Below are 22,991 nucleotides of genomic sequence, written 5' to 3' on the forward strand. Positions count from 1 at the left end.
TCAGCTACATTTTGTGTGAGTCTGTGGTTAAAATCCACATTATGATGGCTGTTTCTGGAGCCTGCAGAGGATGCTGTGGCCAGCAGAAAGCAACTTCCTTATTTTGAAATCCATTCTTAATCACCCATGAAATGAACTATTGGGAGTCTGCCTTCAAGCTGGCACAGCCCAGTCGTGAGGGGTTTTCAAAATATTTAGCAACATATTTGGAAACAGAACTTTTCTGTTCTTCATTCAGACACTTTCGAGTGCTGGCTCTCGCATGAGAAAAGCGCTGTGGGCTTTAATACTGAATTTAGAAATCTTGTGGTTTCTCTTGGCCCTGGGAGGGATGAAACTCTGGTGCTTGATGAGAGCATTTTTTGTGTTTTAATTATCAGATATATGAATACAGAGCCAACTGAGCTCAGCTATTGTGTTTATTGCCTTTCTTAACTCACCATGAGAAAGGCAATCATTTTTCTGGATTGTTATCTCTTAACATGATCTGTGACTTGATATCGGGGAAAACAAAAGCTGGAGTCTCATCTGTTCTTTCTTCACAAGGAAATTCTATTTAGGGACGTTGGATATAATGTTCACTGAAGTGTTTTAAAGGAAAAATGACATTGTTCCAGACAAATTAATTCCTCCTCTTAGAGAACAGCAGCTTTTCTGAATCTCTCTTTTCTTTGAGAAATTATATATGGTAAACATCCCATCAGGTCTAATAACACCTTTAAAAATTAATATTCTAAACTTTGATGGGTCTAATCCCAACAGGTCTAATAACACCTTTAAAAAGTTAATATTAGAAACTTTACTTCCCAAACTATTTCAAATGATAGCTGCAATTTTAGAGCTCAATTGCCATTTCCTGAGAATTTATTTTAAAAGAGAATTTCCAGAGAATTTATTTCAGCTCTCACTGAAACACTTTGAAACAAAAAAATACCTTCCCCCCACCCCGTTTCCATTAAATTTTTCCTTGTGTTAATCTCTTACATTGTAATTTATATTTACATTATTTACAGTATACATTTCTCAATGTTACACATCTACTTTTTTATTAGAGAAGGATTAAAAACCTGATACTTTGTCTGTGGGAGTTTTTTGATTAAATTCTGGCCTTATTAACGTGGAAGGAACGGGGTGTTTCGATTGCTTTTGCACAGCAAAACGTTCATAATACTTTTTTTTTTCCCCCCAAAGATTTCATGTATCACCATTCTTAATGGAAAAAAACCCATGCAAGTGAAATAATTGTGCTTTACCTGCCAATTTAGGAAGCCACAGTTGGGAAAAATTAGGAAGATTTGATTGAATGCCAAGTAATGTGTCCAATAACCACCTTCATGATGATGTTTGTACCATACATGTCCCAAAAATCAGAATATGCAGCAGCATTTTGAACTTTCAAGATGTTCTGTGTGTATTTTTCAATTAACTGGCGAGAGATGAGAATTTGGAAATTGAGGCCCACTTGTTTCACCAAGGAAAACAGAGGTAATGGAGAAATTTGCCTGAAATTTTAGTTAAATGTCTTTCACATTTAAAATATTTTTTCAGAAAGAGGGTTAAACTAACTGGCAGGACCACAAGAAATGGCAATGTGAAAACGTGCTGCCTCTTGTTTTAGTGTAGGAAAACTGTTGTGTTTGCCTTCAGAGAGAGGAGGAAAATTAAAATTATTTTTCCATTAACAATGGATTAAGAAAACTGGGAATTTTCTGCATCCTTATGTTTACATGAGCCAGCAGAGCCTCAATTTACAGCAAAATGGATGCTGCAGGCAGAAAATAAAAGAAATTAAAGCGAATCATGGAAAAAAATTCAAAGGTTTTAGAGGGTTCTCCTAAGTATAAATTACTTCTCTGATTTTAACTATTGATGAAACTTTCAATAGTAGTAAGATAAAGGAAAAATTATTCATTTAAATAAGGAGAATAAATGTTATTACTAATTTTTTAGGTCTTTTACAGTTCCTTAACAAGGAATTGATTTTTTTTTGTTGTTGTTGAAAGGTTTTCGTTTTTCCCAGTTTGCAAAGCTCTGGGAAGGATCCTGGAAGGGCACCTCCCACAATTCTTATCTGTGCTCATTTTAATTTCCGTGACAAATCCAGTGTCTTTTGTTCTACATTAACCCTGTTTGAGTGGCTGTTTGGGAATAACTTCATCACTTCTCTGGTCAAACATGGCAACTGTTTAACACTCTCTGTGATTTGAGACAGGAAATGAAGTGATGTCTTTGTAAATTGCACAGAAATTTTCATAAGGAAATGTAATTACCCAGACTAGAAACTGGCCAGAATATCAGTTAAACGCGTTGTGTTTGCAAAAAGTCCTCAGTTGGCTTTTTTATCTGAGAGGGAACTAAAGAATGTTGTATAAATTCACCTTCACAATGGATTACTTCTGAGATCCTCGTGTTTGTGATGCCTCACACTGTGAATTAGTGAATCCAGTGCTGATTTAAAATAGATTTGCTACTTTGCTGAAATGTTTCTTGCTCTACTTTATGGGCTTGTTTTGAGGCTTCCCTCTGACAGTGACCATATTTGAGCAGTCTTAAGGCATCTTGGAATCATGGAGTGGTTTGGGCTGGAAGGGACCTTAAAGCCCATCCAGCTCCACCCCTGCCATGGCAGGGACACCTTCCACTGTCCCAGGCTGCTCCAAGCCCCAATGTCCAGCCTGGCCTTGGGCACTGCCAGGGATCCAGGGGCAGCCCCAGCTGCTCTGGGCACCCTGTGCCAGGGCCTGCCCACCCTCCCAGGGAACAATTCCTGCCCAATCTCCCATCCAGCCCTGCCCTCTGGCACTGGGAAGCCATTCCCTGGCTCCTGGCCCTCCAGCCCTTGGGAATTGTCTCTCTCCAGCTTTCCTGCAGCTCCTTCAGGCCCTGCAAGGCCACACTGAGCTCAGCCCAAAGCTTCTCCTCTCCAGGCTGAACAATCCCAGCTCTCGCAGCCTTTCCTCCCAGCAGAGCTGCTCCATCCCTCTGCTCATCCTGGTGCCTCCTCTGGCCTCTCTCCAGCAGCTCCACGTCCTCCCTGTGCTGGTCCCAGGGCTGGGGCAGCTCTGCAGGTGGGCTCTCACCTGAGCAGGGCACAGGGGCACCATCCCCCCCTCACTGTGGGGTTCTGGGCTGGGGCAGGTCCAGCTCTCACCCACAGCACCCCCAAATCCTTCTCCCAGGGCTGCTCCATCTACTCATCCCAGCCTGGACTGATCACAGGGGTTGCTCCATCCCAGGGTCAGGACCTTGCACTTGGTTTTGTTGAACCTTTTGAGGTTCACACCATCCAGTCCCGAGCCTGGGACTCTGCTGAACGGGGATGAAATCACTGCTAGAAGTGGCATCACCACAGCCTGCAGTGGTCTGGATGTTCCCAGTTCTCCCTCCGTGCTGTTTTACCTCAGACAAGAAGGGCTGGATCTGGTTTTGATCAATATGTTTATAACTTTTACTCCAGCCCAAAGATTCTGCTCTTACCATGTTATGATAAATGTATTTCACTGCATCCTGGTAACTCTTTATTTCTTAAATCTTGGCACTGGAGTTCTATTTCCTAATGAAATCTGTTTCATTCCCATTTGTCCCATGTTCACTTTTGGCTTCAGGTAGCTTTTTCAAGTCAAGAAAGGCTGTGAATTGAAAAGATTACTTGTTGGAGGGGAAAAATGAAATAAATTGTTCAAAACAGGACAAGTTTTTGCTTTTCAAATTAAACATTGAAACAAACTCCTAAATTCTCCTCACATCTCCCCTGGAAACGCCCTCCTTTACTGTAACTTTGTGGTCTTGATGATATTCACAGAGAAGCTGATTTACTGAATAAAGAAGTCCTTCAAGTTTGCAGTTTTGGAACATGACCAGTGTGTCTGAACCCAGGTTTCAAATTTTACTGGCATTTTGTTGGCAAACTAATTTTTTGGAGCCCTTTCTTATTTGGGTATGTTTCCTGACACCTCTGCCTGTATGGTACTGTGTTTTAAAATTCTCTTTTTCTTTCTTTCTTTGTAAGAGGAAAAGCCTATAAACATAGACAAAGGACTAATTATAAAAATACCAGGTATAGAAGTGGAGAGACAAGAAAATGACCAGCTGAAAAATGCAGTGAGCAGGGAAAAAATGAGGATTTCATGGTAGAGTTCTCAAAGCAATTCCACCAGCAAAGCATGAACTACTCCCAGGCCTTAATACCATAATTTAAATCAAGCAGAAGCACATGGGTGGTAAAAAAGAAGTGATTTAGTCTTCCCTTCTCTCCCCTGGCATCTTTTGCTGTCGCTTCCCCTTTGCCAACAGCAGCTCTCATTTATGGAGAGCCAGATGAGAGCTTTGAGCCAGCTGAAAAACAGCTCAGGTGGCTTTGCCCTGCTCACAGCCCTCCTACATCCTGCATTTGCCCTGAAACTGTATTGTTATTATTGCCCTGCTCAAGGATTTACCCCCCCAGCCAAAGGATCTGTGAGTTCCTAACCCACGTCATTCGTTCAGGAGAATATTCCTTGCTGGAAATGTCATGTCTAGTTCAGGACAATCTTCTTTTTGTAGCGTTTATTGAGGTGAGGTACAAGGAACCAGCTGTCCAAGGTTGCAGTGCTTTTTTAGCTTTCCCCGTGGCTGGGATATTGTAATCCCTTTAATGCTTTTTCTCACTGATGCAGGACTTGGGTGTATCCAAGGAGTTCAAGGAGAATTTGACATTAAATGGCCCTTTCTGTGCTAACTTTGCTGTGGGGAGGAAACCCACTAGAAAGTGAAAGGAGCGATGAATTTTTGCGTTAGAACAGAAGAGTGCATTCATGTCACAGGGTATTCTGGCAAATGTTTTTGCCTGCTGGATTTAGGCACAGTTTTAAGTGAGATTCCTGTCATTTAAACCAGCCTCAGCAGGATTAACAGCTGAGGTGTTCTACTTGTCTCACCTGGGGGGGGTCAGTCTTCTGTGAGCCCACAGGTAGCACCTGGTCGTGCATAAAATGCCTCATAGAAAGTGGAGGATGGAGAAATGTAAATATTTAGGCTTGTAAGAGAGTGTGAAAATGGCTTTAGGATCCTACCTGGGAGATGGGATTTAGCCTTGGGGCTAAATCACTGATTTAATAGTTACAATGGCTAATTTCTGACTGATTGCGACCAAACCTAAATGTCTGCTGCAAACACCAGAGATGCCAAGTTTCTGTACCTTTTCTGGAGTCAAGAATCACTCAGAACCCCTGAAGGTCTCTAGTCCGAACACTTTCTTTTAAGGAGGATCAACAATGAATTCTGGCCAGCTTGCTCAGGACTTTTTTCAATCAGATCTGGAAAAACTCCACATCCTATTCCAGTGTGTAGTTATCCCCACAGTTCAGTGTTACTCACAAGCTGGATGGATGTGTGTGCCCTTTCCTCCTATATTCCCTCCCTTCCTTCTCCTATTGCTAAAGACATTAAGGTATTAAATAGGACAAGTCTCAGGACGAACCCCTGAGGATCTGCAGTTGTATCCAGCCCACAGGTGGAATACAGAGCATTATTTTCAATCCCAGAATCCAGACACTTTCTGCCCATCTGGTAGGGCGTCAATGGCTTGGCTTGGATACAGGGGTGCTGTGAAAGAACACCTTGGAGACGTTTTCCCTCTGTCTGGGACTACCCTGCTGTCCTTGGCCACGAGGATGGGAGACCTGGAAGTGCCCTCAGCCAGCACTCTCTGACCCATCCCATCTGCTCTCACCAACTTCACCGAGTCAGGATTTCTCAAGAGATTTATGAGATCAATTCTTTTCTACTGTTGGCGTTTCCTCTTCTCCTTGAGCGCTGTGTGTTTAAAGTCCTGGAAGACTTTGTTGGTGCAGACCTGGGCAAAGAATTCCTGGAGTAACTCAGCCTAAGGTGTATCCACTGAGCTTTAGCCTCAGTCAGCTCTGAGCCCACATTTTCCTTCTTTATTTTTATCACTTTGCAGTAGAAGTTCTTGTTGCCTTTTTTCTTGCCAATCTCAACTATAATTGAGCTTCAGCTTTCCATTCTCTGGACAATATTTCTGCATTCCTCCTTCGTAGCATTCCTTCTTGCTTCCATCTTTTTTTGTACATTCTTTTACGCTCTTGGATTCCCTTTTTAGCCAAACCAGACTCTGTTCATGTCCTTATTTTCCTCAGGATTGTGACAGGGTTATTTTTTTTTTTGGGGCGGGGGGGGGGGGGTTTGTCTGTTAAGACCAGGTCTGTTGAGCTCCTTTGCCTTTTTTCAAAGATGCCACTCATAAGATCCCATCTATGAGGTGCCTGAATAAACTGAATCCAGGGTTTGTTCATCCTCAAGACTTTCCCACATGGTTTGATGGCCTTCCCCAGGCTCCCAGCCTGGTGTCACTCACAGAACCTGCTGCTCTGTCACCCACTGGAGTCTGGCTCAGTAACAATGAACATTTATTTTATATTTGATAGAATCATGGAATGGTTTGGGTTGGAAGGGACAACAAAGATGATCTAATTCCAACTCCTACCACAGGCAGGGACACCTTCCCCTATCCCAGGTGGCTCCAAGCCCCAATGTCCAGCCTGGCCTTGGGCACTGCCAGGGATCCAGGGGCAGCCCCAGCTGCTCTGGGAAATCTTTTCCAGGACCTCCCCACCCTCCCAGGGAAGGATTTTTTCCTGATATGTAATCCAAACCTACTCTCATTCATGGTGTCTTCTCCTCTGACTGGGGCCCACCAACCCAAATGATTCTGGGATTCTATGATTTGACTAAAATTAAAAGGGGTTTCTTTTTGTGTTGCTTTTGCAATATTCTCTAAACAATCTATTTGAGAGTGAGATTTTCAGGCAAGGAACTTGAAGGGAAGGGACAAATGTGGCCATAACTCACCCCCTTGTGCCCAGGTATTTTAACATCTGGAGTGCACTGCTGCCTGTGGTAATGCCTTTGCAATACTGTAACACAGCAGGATGCTTTAATGAGAGTTTCAACCTTAAACCCACAACATCAACGAAATTTATAGTTGTTAACATTATTCAAACGTAGTTTCGGGGGTTTCAGTTCCCATTTTATGTTCATGTAGGATGAAAAGTCGTTGTGTTGGCTGGCCAGAGTCCTCCTTGCACTTGGAATTTCTATAAAATAATTAAATATTGTTTATTACTCTTGACAGCACTCTTAGTATGCACTACAGAGTGGGGAGGAGGGTATTTGTATAAAAACTTGTGCTAGAACCTCTCTCTCACTATTTCAGCTGCTTTAATGTTCTTGAATGCCAAAAGTGCCTTGCTCACATTTTGGAAAATACCACAAAAATGTTCAAGAAAAGGAAAAATTTACATTAAATTCCAGTATCATCTTCTGTGATCATAGAGATGCCATCTGATATTCTTCCAGATGGGTAAATTTATCTTCAGACATTTCATGTTTCCATAATCTTCTATCTCATTGTGGTCTTTGGAATTAATACACAGAGCAAGACAGTTAAAGAGCACAAAAAAAAAAGAATGGAGAATTTCTTGAGGGAAAAAATTTCAGGGGGAAAATGTGGTGAGCACTGTGATTAAGCCACTCTGCAGAAAAACGAAATTGTTAAGTCTGCAACTGATTAAGTTGAAAGAAAAGAAGGGAAGTCAATATGTAAAAAAGTGCACGTACAGTTAATCTTTCTGGTAAGGAAAATCCAAGTTGTTTCTCCCAGAAAAGAAAAAAAGCCCCACCAAACTAACAAGCACACACCATTTACAGAGCTCTGAAGTTGGGGTAAGGCAGGCAGGAGGCTGTGGGAAGATTTTTATTATCATTGGCTTCATGTTAATTCCAGCACCATCTCAGGAAGCAGTAAAAATAAATCTGTGTGTCTCTTGCTCTATCAGTCTGGGAATTAACAACTTCCCTATGTTGTGTCCTTTAAAGAATTTCTTCATGACCCCTAAAAGTCCAGCCTCAGTCTCTCCATGTAATAAGTTGTTACCTGCTGCCAAGTCTCCAAGAGCTGCATCATCTGTTCTCTAAATTGCATCTCTCTGGTGTAGAAGCCTGTGTTTTGGATTCCTAATTAGCTTCTTTCCCGCTCTGTTTATTTTCCTCCCCTCATGGCAGCACATGAGGGGTTTTTTTTATTTTTTTTTCATTATTTAAAAACAGATACGTGAATGGAGAAGCAAGAGAAATCAGTGTGTTCCAACAAAGCCTGTAATCTCTTCCTAACTGTGCATCCAAACTTAAATTAGATTTTCATGTTGTAAAACCATGGACTTGGTGTTGTAATCAGGCTGCTCCCAGAAGACAGGGCTGAAGCCTCCTGAGCTTTGGGGGATTTTCTCCCTGAGGGGCTGGAGCGTGTCCAGAGAAGGGAACAGAGCTGGGAAGGGGCTGGAAAACACATCCTGGGAGGGAGGAGCAGCTGAGGGAGCTGGGAAAGGGGCTCAGGCTGGAGCAGAGGAGGCTCAGGGGGGACCTCACTGCTCCCCACAAGTCCCTGCCAGGAGGGGCAGTGAGGGGGGGTCGGGCTCTGCTGCCGTGTGCCAAGGGAAAGGAGGAGAGGAAATGGCCTCAAATGGCACCAGGGGAGGCTCAGGGTGGAGACTGGAAACAATTTTTCCCTGCCAGAGTGGTGAGGCCTTGGGATGAGCTGCCCAGGGAGTGCTGGAGTCACTGTCTCTGGGAGTGCTCAGGAGGAGTCTGGATGTGGCCCTTGGGGACAGGCTTTGGGGTGCTGCTGGTGCTGCTGGGGTGGCACTGGGTGATCCTGGAGGGCTCTTCCCACCTTGGTGATTCTGGGATTTAGTGATGAGAAGAGGTAAAATTTCCTGCTAAGGGTGGTGGATAGGTGTTCCTGGTCTCAGCTTGTTATCCACGGTGTGCAAAGGACACAATTATCAAGGTGTGTCTCATGGAAAGTGACTGGCAAAGAGATTTTCTGGCTGTTGGCCTTTGATGGCATCTCCCTGACTCAAGAATAATGTGGGAAAACTCCTGCTGGTTTGTGTGTCCCTGCCCATGGCAGGGGGTGGAACTGGATGATCTTCAAGGTCCCTTCCAACCCAAACCATCCCAGGATTCTGTGATTTGTCATTAGCAAAGGCTTTTGTGATCCAGACTTTGCCTGGGCCTCCTATAACCTGCAGTTCTGATCATCATGAAAGCGAGTCAGGCATTTGAAAGATGCTCTGAAATCTCTGGGTTTCTTGCATTTTGGTGCTGACACAGTCCCAGGAGTTGCTGGTTTTTCAGCATGTGGGTGGATGTTTGCTCATCTTGTCACCAGCACAGACATTGTGTCCGTGGGACACTCACAGCTGGTCCATGGCCTTCCTCGATTGCAGAGCTTGAAACGCCTCCCAAATCCATCTGAAATTCAGGGGAAATCATTTTCAATGGTACTTTTTTCTCTGATTTGGGCTGCTCTTACCCCCGAGACAAGATTGCTTTTATAGGAATGAACAACATCACGTTTGTGCCCGTGGGAGAAGCAGATTTGTGGGCTAGACATCACTTTTTGGGCTTACCTCACAGGCAGCATCTTGAATGTGTTTTATCTCTTAAACAACTGGTCCTGAAAACGTGAAATGGAGGAGGATCATGGTACAGCTCAGATCTGTTTTAAAGTGGCTTGAACAAAGTTCTCACAGTAGGGTTTTTTCTTCTTTTCTTTTTTTTTTTTAAGTGCAGCATTGACTCATTTGGTGGTGTTAAAGTGCACTTTCTACTTATCCCCAGAGGAAAGTTAGTATTCTTTTAAGTGAAACTATTTTAAAAGCAGAACACAAGCCTAAAATAAGCCAGTGTTCTCTAGAGCTCTCAGAAGGTGTAGATTTATTTACTGTAGTTAAATCATAATTAGTTCTCAGGGGATAGTGTATCTTTTAAACTGCTTTATTGCCACCATATTGGTTTTCTAAATAATCAGAAACTGCTGCTCTTATATTTTGTAGTATGAACAAAAATTCCCTGTAAGTAGAAACAAATGTTTAGAATTGCTGGTTGTCACTTGCTGAAGATGGGGACTCCAAAAAAAGGAGCACTTCAGGAAAAAGTGAAGAAATCCAAAACCTGTGTTATCAGCACTTAAATGAGCTATGGCTCTGACTTATTTCAGTCTAACAGATACAATAATGTTTTACATTATCTTTTTTCAGTTAATCTTTTTTTAATATTTAATGGGTTTGGGTCAGGACTAAATGTTCACTGAAAAAATGGAGGTGCAACGTTAACATAAAATATTACCTGATATTTAAGCCTTGATTTTCATGAATGTAGCTTAGTGTTGCAGCTGATAAGCATGTGGGGTTTTTGGTTTTTTCCCTTAATTGGCAGGTTAATGTTCGAGTTGCCTGAGGAGATGGGTTTAATAGCGGTGGCTGTTCGACAAACACAAGGGAAAGGTGAGTAAATTTCCTTATTTTACTAATAAATGTGTATTAAAGTCACGAAATAGGACATTTTAAGATGCATTATGAGCATTTTTGATAATATAATCCATGGAATAAGCATGTCCTCTTCTCCTCCTGCTTAAACTGTGGATTCAAGCTCCAAACCCAAACGTTAACAAGAGACCAAAGTAAACATTTTCAGGATGTTTGGTGGCTTTTGTAGAAATGATTTAGTGGTCTCCTGGTTCCTGCCAAGAAAGTTTCACCAGTCACGAAAACTGCCATCACTACACTCAGTGTAACGCAAGTCAGAGCTCCAAATTAAAACTAAAACTGGGTTAACTGGAACAAGACTGGGGCTTGACTTGCTCTGAGATTGAGTCTGCAGGACCTGCCTGAGCAGATAAATGTAAGCAAGTCGTGTTTCTTGCCCAGAAAAATGCTGGCACTTCTTTGAAAGCCACATTTATTCTACTGGAAGAGCAGAGTGTGTGGCCCAAGAAGCTTTTCCGAGCACAAATCCATGAAAAGATGATCTCCTGGCTTTCAGTGCAGGATGGTTCAGAGTGTGGATGCATTTCTGGATGCACACAGAGCATCTTCACAAATGCTTCTCCACTTAACCAAGCAAGATCTTTTGAAATGTGTCTGTTAGCAGAGACCAGGAAAATCCTGGAAGCAGGGGATTTAGGACATGCTGGGAAATTGAGTAGCAGCTTGTACACTGGAATCACAGAATAGAATTACAGAATGGCCCAAGTGGAAGGGACCTTAAAGATCATTTTGTTCCACTCCCTGGTGCACCTTCCACAAAACCAGGTTGCTTGGAGCCCCATCCAACCTGGCCTTGAACATTTCCAGGCATGGGAATATTAAAAAACTTCCAGGTTTTTTGAAGAAAAAGCTTTGCACTTTAACCCTTTTCCTTTCAAACTTAGTTTGGAAACTCCATTAAAGGACTTCTGCTAGATTCTTGGATGGATACCTTTAAATCTTTCTCTTTAGTTGTTATTTACATTCACAAAGTGATCTCTTTTTATAAATATTCTTTTCTTGAGTTGAAGTTACCTTTTCTCCTCTCCCTGCCCAGGTCGTGGTGGAAATGTTTGGCTCAGTCCCGTGGGCTGTGCCCTGTCCACTCTGCACATCTCCATCCCTCTACATTCCAACCTAGGCCAGAGAATTCCTTTTATCCAACACCTGGTGTCCTTGGCAGTGGTAGAGGCAGTCAGGTCAATACCAGGATATGAGGTATGTCCTTCTAATTTATCTCAAAAATCCTGCTTCCATTTTCATTAAATTCAGATTTTAGCTGTGTCTTTTATTTGCAGAAGGCTGAATGCATAATGCAGCATTCAGCACCGAGATAGTGGTAAACTTCACCTTGCTAATGTTTGATTATTGATATGTTTGAAGAAATCTCATTATCCATATGTTGAATATTTTTTTACTGAGCTGATCAAGTGAACTGCACTCATAATCTTATGAAACTTAAGCCTCAATCCTCGGCAGTAAAGAAAAAGTCCATTTTGCTTGCCCAACAGCAGAGTTAATTTGTTTTGATTTTGAAGGAGAAGGAGGAGGAGGGAAAAATGAATAAAACTGACAAATCCCTTTCTGCTTTTTTGTTGGTGCTGTTTCAGTGGTCACTTTATCCCTTTTAAAGGATTTTTCCAACCCTTGTTTAAGGTTGAAAAACTGATTTCTAAAGCAAGAACTTAGGAGAATTGCTCTCGAGAGGGAATCAAGTGTCCTGTCATCAGTATTAAAATGAAGAACCAGTCTTCTTCATCACCTCATATATCTCCTTTTTAATGTTACCATTTCCTAATATTTGCTAACTATAAAACTTTGGTATTTTACAGAAGTAGTTAACTAAAGCATATGTTTCCTATATTACAGAAAATCAATGACTTATACACATTTACACATGAACTTTATTATAGTGGCACTCAGTAGCTTTGCTGGAGTTTAGGGTCTGTCAGCCTTTCTATTAAAACCTTCGAACTTCAGTGCTTCATAACCTGACTGTAAAACCAAAATGCTTCAGGCTACAATTTGCAATATAAAATATTTGGCTGGAGTGGATAATTTGACCACTTTAAAACGAAGGGACAAGAGTTAGTTTTATAAAATGCGGGGCTGACTGGGGAAAGGAGCTAATTTATGAATAGAGGTGGTTTTGCTTCTGTGTGCCTGCCCTGGTGTAGTGTGGCATTTTTTAATTTTATTCCATTCAGGAGGAAAAAGGTGAGTGAAGTACCAAATATTGTTGTAAAAAACCGTGGATCAATAATGTGTGTACTGCGCTGAGCTTTGGGAGAGTAAAGAGCTTTCTGTGACCGGGACAGATCTGCTGAGACTGAGGGGACATCAGCCCTTGGCAGGGGGGGAAACCAGAGTTAAGGGTCTGGATTCAAATACGTTACAGCAAGAAAATTCAAAAATTTATCAAAAACTTGGTGCTTAAATTTCCCCTTTAGACTCAAGTACTGCAGAGCTTTTCTTTATGTCCATATCATGCCAACTGCAGCAGCCACAAACAGTGGGATAATCTACAGAGTCATGGAATCCTGGAATGGTTTGGGTTGGAAGGGACCTTAAAGATCATTCCAATCCCTGTGCTGGGCCCCAGGGCTGGGGCAGCTCTGCAGGTGGGCTCTCACCTGAGCACAGGGGCACAGGGGGAGAATTTTCTCTACCTCTTTGCCACACCAAAGGTGATACTGCCAACTGCTCCTCATAATGAGAATCCTCCTGAAGTGCTCCACCAATGCTACTGAAAACTGAACCCTGCTTGAGGAACCATGCAGGAACCAGCCAGGGAGACAGTGACATCCTGAATTTCAGAAAGGAAATTCAGCAGACAGGAGAAATCCCAGTTCACAACCACATAAATACTTCAGAAATGTCCTAAACCTCTCCCCGCTTTCAGAAACAAAAACTGTGCTGTGTGACAACATCCCAGCCCTGTAGAGCAGCTTTTGTTGAAACCACAGGGCTGGGCTGAACTTTGCACTGGCTACTTAAACACAAAAAGAAAGCAAATGTGCTTCCTGCAGTTTGAAACACTGCCCATGACTGCTGCATCCCTAGGGGCAAATTATGGGAGGTGCTCCAGGACTGCAAGAGTCGCATTCCCTTCTATTGTAGAGGATGAAATCCCTTTACAGGATGTGTGAAAGCTGCACCTGGGTCCGTGTCTACTTTCCTGACAGATTTAAAAGCCAGGGAGGAATCCATGACACGTTCACTGACAGGAAATACTACCTGATTGTGCTATCAAAGCATTCTGAGGGAAAGTATCACCAACTCATATTCGTTATGGAAAAGAACTTGGCTCCTTGCGCTGGGGAAAGGTTTGTAGGAGACTCTGGAGACATGGGAGGTATGACAGAGTTAAATGGTGTTATCAGTGATAAAGGGGGAAACCCACATCTGTAAGACACCAGACAGTAGCTCTGTGACTGAAGTGACAACAAGCAGCCAGAACAACTGAGTCAGTTGGGTGTTCTCATGACTTGGCCACAGAGTGGATTCACCAGGTACCACACAAAATATCACAAAATACGCTGGAAGTGCAGCGTGTTCTTCTCTTCCCTCACTAGAGAGAGATTCTGCTGTTCTCAGAATGGGAGAGCAAAGCATTCTCTTGATTTAAAGCCCATTTGCATCCTCAGCATTAACATCTGACAGTGGAACTTCCAACTGAGCCGTCAGATCTGCTCTGGGAGGACCAGAACAAAGGTCCTGCTTGCTGCTCGTTCAGCAGAGTCAGTAATTGTGGCAATCCTAAAAACAAGGACTGACTGATGAGCTGAGACAGGAAGGACATGGACCCTTGGAAGCCAGTCCAGAGGAGGCACCAGGATGAGCAGAGGGATGGAGCAGCTCTGCTGGGAGGAAAGGCTGCGAGAGCTGGGATTGTTCAGCCTGGAGAGGAGAAGCTTTGGGCTGAGCTCAGTGTGGCCTTGCAGGGCCTGAAGGAGCTGCAGGAAAGCTGGAGAGAGACAATTCCCAAGGGCTGGAGGGCCAGGAGCCAGGGAATGGCTTCCCAGTGCCAGAGGGCAGGGCTGGATGGGAGATTGGGCAGGAATTGTTCCCTGGCAGGGTGGGCAGGCCCTGGCACAGGGTGCCCAGAGCAGCTGGGGCTGCCCCTGGATCCCTGGCAGTGCCCAAGGCCAGGCTGGACATTGGGGCTTGGAGCAGCCTGGCACAGTGGGAGGTGTCCCTGCCATGGCAGGGGTGGGATGGGCTGATCTTTAAGGTCTCTTCCAACCCAAACCATTCCAGGATTCAGAGTGATGAATGAGCCATAAATGTGTCTAAATGTCTGTTTTTGTTTCTTCAGGACATTGAGCTGCGAGTTAAGTGGCCAAATGATATTTACTACAGTGATCTGATGAAGCTCGGTGGAGTTCTGGTCAACTCAACACTCGTTGAAACAACGTTTCATATTCTCATTGGTAAATGTCTTATTTTGAAGCTTTTCTGTGCTGCTTTTTTTGCTGGGGGATTTTGTTATCAATGTCTGTGTCAGTAAAAATGGCAACGACGAGAACAGATAATGACAGCGGGCATAAGGAAATAAAGCACAACCTTAAATCCAGAGGAAGCACAAAGAGTAAATGTTTTCATTCTTCTTAATAATTCCATATGCTTGACAAGGAAAACACAAATGCAAGCATCTGGATTGGTGTACTAGAGTTCAAAGAAAGAGCATTACATGGGAGAGGGAAATTGTCCTCCTTGATTTATGGCAAAACCAATGGAATAGACTGAAAACTCCATCCTTTTTTTCCTATTTATGTGTTTTTTGTACCATGACAAATAGTTAAACGAAGAACATGCCTTTTAAATCAGAAGAGGAAGAGCTACATACACAGAGCAATGTCTTAATTTTTTAATTATCGAGATGTTTGTATCATCTCTAGTCTAATAATCATCCTGCTATTTGATAAGGAAGTTTTTCCCCTAACCAACAGCATCCCAGATCAGCTTAGAAACCTGCCAGAGTCTGGTTCCAAAAATAATTGTCTCTTCTGTGTCTAAAAAATTGAAAGAAAATTCCTTAGCAAGTGTAAAAGGTTAAAGAAAAAGATGACAACGTTTGATCGATATTTGAATGTAGCACAAGTAAAGTATCTTGCGAAGATGGAGTGGTCATGATGTTGTTTCTGTCAAAGTTCTGTGTTTTTAGAGGTGCAAACAAGCAAAAGAGTTGAAAAAATCACCTTCTCCTGTGAGACATGCCCCGACATGACATTTTCTGTTCAATTTATATCTTCATTTTGTAAGTAATCTGCATCAACAAAATGGAAATTGCGCCGAAATTTAAGAAGTCTCTCTGTACCCCATCAACCATTTACAGCTTCCATGTTTTTCTACAGCCTGGTTAACACAAGGAAAGCAGAAACAGACCCAAAATAGTTCATTGTATCAAGTATCTCTTAAGCACTTTACATGTTTGTTTTGGACCTTGTATTTCTTACCCTAAACACCAAAACATTCCAATTCAAATGGAGACTTTCTGTATCCGTTCTCTCTGATATCCACAGGAGTGGTAGGTCTGAGGTATAAATAAATGTCCATTTCCATCAGTCTGTTTTCACCTGGGAGCTTTTAAAATTGCAACCTCCTTGTTCCATATGAATCCAAGGATCTTTTCCATCATTCCAGTGGTGTATGTCATTGGGAATACTAGAGGGGACTCAGGACAAGTTTTTGTATGAATAGGAGTGATGGCATTCAGCTTCCCCAGCAGGAAAGGTGTGCCAGACCCATCACACCTTTTCTACAGCCGTGCAGGATCCTTAGCTAGACACAATCCCAGAATCCCTGAGGTTGGAAAAGCCCTCCCAGCTCATCCAGTCCCAGCTGTGCCCCATGCCCACCTTGTCCCCAGCCCAGAGCACCGAGTGCCACGTCCTGTCACTGAATTCACTCTTTCCATGGCATTCCTGGAAAATCTCCCATAAATGAGGATAATGATGAAAATCAAAGATCATCTCTGTGGCTTCACTGCTCCAAGAAGGACCTCAGGAGAATAAGATCAAAGACAAACGTGCAGATGACACGCTCCATGCCGAGACTTTTAAACACGGTTTTAAAAAAGCCCAACCAAAGAACCTTTTTTTTCAACCTGAAATTTCAAATTTAAGAACTTTACGGTGTTGGGACTTTTGGAAGAGGAGTTCTGAGAAGAATATACACCATTAATGTGAGGGCCAGACTCGGAACAGGCGGAGGAGCCAAGCACCAGTGGAATGCAGGGGACAGCCAGCGAGCGTGACCTGCGAACGCTCCTCTGCCTCTGCTCAGGCACGCCCGGATCCTCATGGATCCACCACTGGAACATCCATCAGCCACATCAGCACTGCAGGGGCGCTGCTGAATGCTCAGTTCTCACATGGACACTGCAGAGATGCCCCCAGAGCCCCGAGCACCTCATGTTTCTCAAATTCCCTGGCTGCCTTTTCCTCACTGTGTTCACTCCCAGGTTTTGTGCCTCAGCAGAGCTCCTGGTCTCAGGGCGTGTGTTGTGTCCCAGTTTTTGGATTGCTGAGTGGTGATCCTGAGGCTGCTGATGGACCCCATGGCCCTGTGACCCCCTGCCAGGACCAATCACAGCTTAATGGCCAGGGTGTCTCTCTTCCCTTGTGCTGTACTGGAGTGCAAAAGGCTGGGTTGGGATTTGCTGGCACAGCTCGTTGGATTTTCCAGTTCATTTTCCTTTATCTCTTTCCAGTAACCCATTTCAGCTCATTTCCACAGGACTGGTGTGTTGGGATCACTGGGCCTTGTTTGTGTGCACTCTCTGACTTGTTAAAAATCAAAAACTCCTTTTCACTGAAGAGATCCTTCTCCTCAAAGTTAATACAAATTACCTCCATATATGAATTATTAATAGCAAGTTTACAAAACAAGGCACTGCACCTCCTTGCAGATGGAGCTGCATCGTGTCCAAACCTGATTGACAGACAGGGAGGTTTTATCCCAAATGTCTGAGGAAAGAAAAAAACCCCAAATTATTAGGAGAAAAAAAATAAACAGGTAATACAATATATTTCTTTACATCCCTCGAAGCCTGTTCCAGCAGGCTGCAGAAAAGGCCCCAGGAGCCATATTTAAACGAGGGAGGCATTCTGCCAACATTATTCCAGCTGGAGAAATCTCAGTGAGAGGCTTGAGGCTTCTAAAGGATATGCTGTGGTGAGATAGATTAGGCAAACTGGAGTCTCACAAAGTTAAATCTTCTGGGCTTTGCAGAGCAAGCCAAACAAGGCTTAACAGCCGAGAGAAAAGGCTGGATTTTTGGAAAGGGCACTCAGCTCACTGCAGTAAACGGAAAGGTCTCTGAGCTAAATGTTAGACTGGAAGATAAAACTCCATCTTACAGTAGGATCAGTTGTTCTGTGAGTGGGCTGAGGACATGCCAGCTTCCAGGGAGTAAAAGAATGTCTCACTTGGACGGTTTTGGAACCAAGGTGCAGGTTATCCTCTTCCCAACCCTCTCTGATGGGGTGGGGTGTGGTTGAAAGGCTGTCCTGGATTTGCTTTTGTAAATCTGAGGAGGCATTTTGAGGGCAAGGAGCAAAATGTGAACTGAGAACTGTAATTACTGGAGTAAGAAGATTCAAAGGTGTAAGAGACTGAATTAAAGCAGCTCTGAAAGCCGTCCTGAGGGATTATGTATGGAGCAGGTGAATCAAGTGCTGGCTGTGGTGGTAACAAAGAGTTTGTCTCTTTGATTGTGTCCTTCTCTTTGTCTTCTCCAGGCTTTGGCTTTAATGTGAATAACAGCAACCCCACCATCTGCATCAATGATCTCATTGCAAAGTTTAACAAGGAAGAGGGGACAGAGCTGAAGCCTCTGAGTGCAGACTGTCTCATTGCAAGGACTGTGACTGTGCTGGAGAGGCTCATAGAGATTTTTCAGGAGAAGGGGCCCAATGGAGTTCTTCCCCAGTACTACAAGTATTGGATACACAGGTAAGAATTATGTTCTTCTCAAACTTTCTTTTAATAATTGGTGGAAGAACTCCCGAATATTTTGTCTTTTTTCCCACTAATTTCCCTTTAATACGGGTGAATAATTAAAATACATTCCCAAGCAGGATGCACATTTTTAAGGGAGAATTAAAGTAGCACATACCAAAATGAGTAGACTAGCATGAGTTAAAGAAAGCTTCCAGGTATTTTACATCTATCATCTCCAAACAGAGGGAATTGGGAATGATTTGGTTTGAGATGGATGAAGCTGCTGTACTTTTAGGGGGAAAAAAAAAGGACTATTTGGATTTACTCCAACTCCATTCGTTCCACAAAAGGAAATCAAAGCAGGTAGAAACTGCTGCTGAAAGTCATTCTGTGTGAGGAGCCAGTGAGGTGGGGAATCAAATACTCTGTTAGAGGGTGAAGCCTTTCCCATGAGGGTGGCGAGGCCCTGGCACAGAGCAGCTGTGGCTGCCCCTGGATCCCTGGAAGTGCCCAAGGCCAGGTTGGACAAGGCTTGAAGCAACCTGGGATAGAGGAGGGTGTCGGGAATGGAATGGGAGGATCTTTAAGTTCCTTCCAACTCAAACCAGTCTGGGATTCATTCAGTGATTCTGCTGAGTCCTCTGAGGTGTTCTGAAGTGCTGGGTGTCCACGCAGGAGCTGCTGACAGAACTCTCTCCGTTGCAGCGGGAAGCAGGTCCGTCTCCGCGGTGAGGAGGGCCCGCTTGCCTGGATCGTTGGGATAGATGACTATGGATACCTCCAGGTGCATGAGGAGGGCAAGGGCGTCGAGTCTGTGCACCCAGATGGCAACTCCTTTGACATGCTGAGGAACCTCATTGTCCCCAAGCACTGACAGCCCTCAGGGAGCTCTTTAGTACTGGGCACCGTCACCTAAGCCTGTGCAAGGCGGGAAGGGTCACTGAAAGTTTCATTTTTTCCTTCTGATTTTCTGCTGTCTCTGTGTTTGCCATGGATAACTTCAGCAACTGAAAAGAGGTTGTGGTCTCGTAGCTAAAGGCCTTTGTTCTTTTTATTAACCTTAAAGCACACCTATGTTGGCATTCTTTGTAAGGATCTTTGAGAGGAGTCTGACTGCAAAGGAGTATTTGTAGTGAACAGAACTTTCTCTTCATTTACACCCTGTAAATGGAGAGACAGAAGTGGATAAATATTTCCTTTTTTTTTGTTTCTGTGGTTTTATGATACTTTAGCACAATGCAGGACAATATTTACTTTTTCACTTCAGTTTTTTTTTAACTGAATCCTGCTTTTTGTGTTGTCTGCACTAAAACCAGCTGGAACATCACATACTCCTGAATTGCTGGGATCACCACTGTGCTTAACTCCAGGTCTAAGTGAAGATCCTTGCTGATTTGGTTCTTCTCTCTGTAGACCTCTACAATAATTTACCAACCTGTGCTTTGATCTCAGGTCTGCAACTCTTAATGGCTGCCTTGAGTTTTTGGGAGAGTGTTCCATCAGCACTTAGGAGCTTGGTTATCCAAGTGACTTGCTCTCCTTAGGCAGTTGGATCTGAGTAAATCATCTCACCTGTCCTTTAAATCATGGTTTTCCACGAGGTTTCAGCCCCTGGAAGAAAAGCCCACTGGAGCAGTGTCACACCCAAGTTATTGCAGAATCCCATTATCAGGGGAGGGAACCTCTAATTAATTTAGAATTTAGTGGTAATTATATTATGATCTCAGTGAAGTTAAGTGAATGAATAAATAAAGAGAATAAATGAAATTCCCTGCTGCAAACAAGTACTCCAGTGAAAAAGAGAAATCCCACCGTTCCCCCATGTCCAAATTCTCTTCCATAGTTCTGTTGTCACCCCCTTTCCCAAGCCGCTGTCTGGATTTGCTGCTAAGCACTAAAAGCAAGAGCTTTAACACCTGCTGACTTGAAAGCAGCTCATTTTGGGGCTGCCTGCACATTTCCAGGTGGGGGAACAGCCTGGGAATTCTGGAGCAGCCACGTGGGAGCTCCGGTGCCTCGGCGGGGTTTTCTCCCAAGGAGACTTGGCCACCACAGCTCCCCAGACAATTCTGTGCTAAGCAGGTTTGTCCCAGGTGTGATGTGGCTGCCTTCTTTTCTTTTTTTTCATGGAGAATCAGCCGAATTGGTTTCCAGAGAGGAAACTACTGTCTGCCAGCCAGAAATGGGGTTTTTAGGTTAAAGTTCACCTCATAAACAATCCAAACATTTTAGGTTGTTTCAGCTACAAAGCCCAGAAGTCTTAAAAGAAGGAAACTTGTCTGTAATGGCAATTTTGACCAATCCTCACTTATTAGGGTTTAGGTGGTTTGGCAGCAAGAGTAGAAATTAAGTTGTCCCTGTTACATTTAGGGTTTCATGCTCCATCTCACAGATTTGTCCTGATTGTCCATACCCTGCTGGGGTTTTTTTCTCCCGTGATCCAAATCATGTGAAGCTGCACACCAGCATCTCCTAGAACTGCACAGCCAGCTGTTAATTGCCATAATTAAATTTATACACCAACGTTGGCTTTTTTCACACCAGATGCTTTCAAAACTGCTTCGGGCTGAGAACGTTTGGCAGCTACCTTTGATTTCAGAATTCAATATCGATGCCTGTTGTAATCAACTGAAACTCCAGCCTGGCTTAACAAAGCTTCAATAAAGAGAAGAACCCATATATTTATATAGAGATCTATAAAAAATGGGTGTGCACGTGCACACTCACATCTTCCTGGTGCATCCTCACTTATTTTCTGCCTTTTCCTTCACGAGCAACCTGTGCTGCTGCAGGACAGCTGAGGACAGCAGAGCTCTGGTGCCGCTTTTCCAACCACAGAGTGCTACAAAACTTCACCTTAACCCAGAATTTGTAGCTAAAACTGTCTCAGCTTTAGAATTTGCCTGGAGGGATTGAACAACCAGGTCATGCCTCAGGCTGGGACTTGAGTGGCTTCTTTAAAACACATCCTCCCTTCACCAGGGACAAAGACAAAGATGGGGAAAAGGATAAAACATGGGAATTTCAGAAGGGCAGAATGGACTTGCAAAGCTTCAGTGGCTGAGCAGCAGCAGAGGGATTTTTTAATAGCAAAATGCTGCCACATTTCCTGGTTGCTGTTGTTTAGGATTCCTTTGTAGCTGCCTTAATGATGAGCTGGTTCTGTTCTCACCTGGAGTTGTCAGGTTATTCCCAAAATTTTTGCACTGGGGAGAAATTTAGCGTGGAATTTCCTTCCCACAAGGGAGAACTCCCCAAACCTGCATGTGCCAGAGCACAGGGGGTGCTGTGGGAACCACTTTGCCTTTTCAGTGGCCTCTTCTGCTGTCTCAGGCTTCCAGCCTGGGTTTGGAGGAAGGGTTTGTTGCTTTCCCTTTGGAAGAACCAAAGACAAGGAGAATTCCCATGGGACAAAGAGCAGCTGGATAAAGTCCTTGTGGATGAGTCCTTGGAGAAGCCCCTGACCTCTGTCAGGTAGATGGGAAGCACAGGAGTCTGACTCTTCCTCTGCCAAACTCGGCACGCCCACAAAGCCACAACATTTTTGCAGGAAAATCCTTGTTTTTCTTGTTCTTTATGTGTGACAGACAAATGTGGTGTGGGGTGTCCCTGGATGTGGGGATGGAGAGATCCAGACAACTCCAGGCCCGGGAATAATGCACTGAAAATGTTTCATTTCATTCAGCTGTCTGGATTAGTAAAACACCTCTTCCATTGTGAGGCTGAGGTCATATCTTAAACTATTTTCTTGATGAAGTGCTTTCAAAAAACCCATTTATTACGCTGTCCATATTTCTGTGACTTCATTTTTTTCCTGCTGGCCTCTGCTAGAACATTTCTCATGGTGAAAACATTTGTGGGGGTTGTTTATTGATAGGAAAACCTCTGGGTGTGTTGGCACGTGTGCATGTTCAGGGTGGGTCGTGCCCAGTCAGCAACAAAGCTGCTTCCAAAGATTTGAAAAAGTAATAATGTACTTCACATTTCAGAGCTCAGGCAGCACATCTCGCTTCTAGTAAAGGTTTTATAAGACTTCAGAGGGTTTGTTTTTTTTAAATATATCCAGCAAATCAAGGGCTATTACCTGGAAATAATATTAAAGCATTTAATTCTTTCTGCTGCTGCTTCACTGGACAAAAATTCATTTCTCCACTTTCTCTGATTCAGCTGCATCAGCAGCCTAAAAAAAAAATTGCTTTTTGCAACTCCTTGGGAGCTCTCTCTAATCAAAATATCTGTCATGGGCAAGATTTGTGCTGCTTCCTGGGGGTGACTTGGTTTGATAAGAGCATTTGCATGTGTAAGTGGTGCTGGGAATGCACTGCCTTGGTCAGACACCAAAGAAATTAAATCTGGGCCCAGGAAAGAGCAGAGGTCAAAAAATGATGGAGAAAAGAGAACTGCAGGGAAGAATTGTCAAGTATTGAGTATCTCATTAGTGATTCTGTGTTATTTGCATCCTCCAAGTGTCTTCATTTAAAAGGCAACGTGGCAAAAATACAATAAATTGAGAAAAAAATCTGTGTGTTTTCTAGGACATTAATTGTCAATTATGGAACATGGGACTGCTGAAATAAATTTTCAAATCTGAACCATTGCCCTTTGTGAAATGCTTTGTTTTGTAGTTAAAAAAAAAAAAAGAGAAATTCAACAGAGTTTTCCTTTGGCTACAGGATT

The 22,991-nt window shown here is 43.4% G+C and overlaps 1 protein-coding gene across 2 annotated transcripts in view; it reads left to right on the forward strand.

Moving 5' to 3' along the window:
* HLCS (holocarboxylase synthetase) overlaps positions 1-22,991 on the forward strand; it is a 116,831-nt gene that overhangs the window by 84,017 nt on the left and 9,823 nt on the right. Inside the window, exons 7-11 of one of the 2 annotated variants that reach the window (XM_048291246.1) lie at positions 10,279-10,346; positions 11,425-11,585; positions 14,686-14,800; positions 18,113-18,326; positions 19,020-22,911. In XM_048291246.1, coding sequence (XP_048147203.1) covers positions 10,279-10,346; positions 11,425-11,585; positions 14,686-14,800; positions 18,113-18,326; positions 19,020-19,188 — 727 coding nt within the window. In that variant the 3' untranslated portion in view covers positions 19,189-22,911. Of the gene's footprint in view, positions 1-10,278; positions 10,347-11,424; positions 11,586-14,685; positions 14,801-18,112; positions 18,327-19,019; positions 22,912-22,991 lie in introns of those variants that run through there. The other variant, XR_007200876.1, reaches the window with a different exon arrangement.

This window comes from Corvus hawaiiensis, chromosome 2 (genome assembly GCF_020740725.1).
Source record: "Corvus hawaiiensis isolate bCorHaw1 chromosome 2, bCorHaw1.pri.cur, whole genome shotgun sequence".
Lineage (NCBI taxonomy): Eukaryota > Metazoa > Chordata > Aves > Passeriformes > Corvidae > Corvus > Corvus hawaiiensis.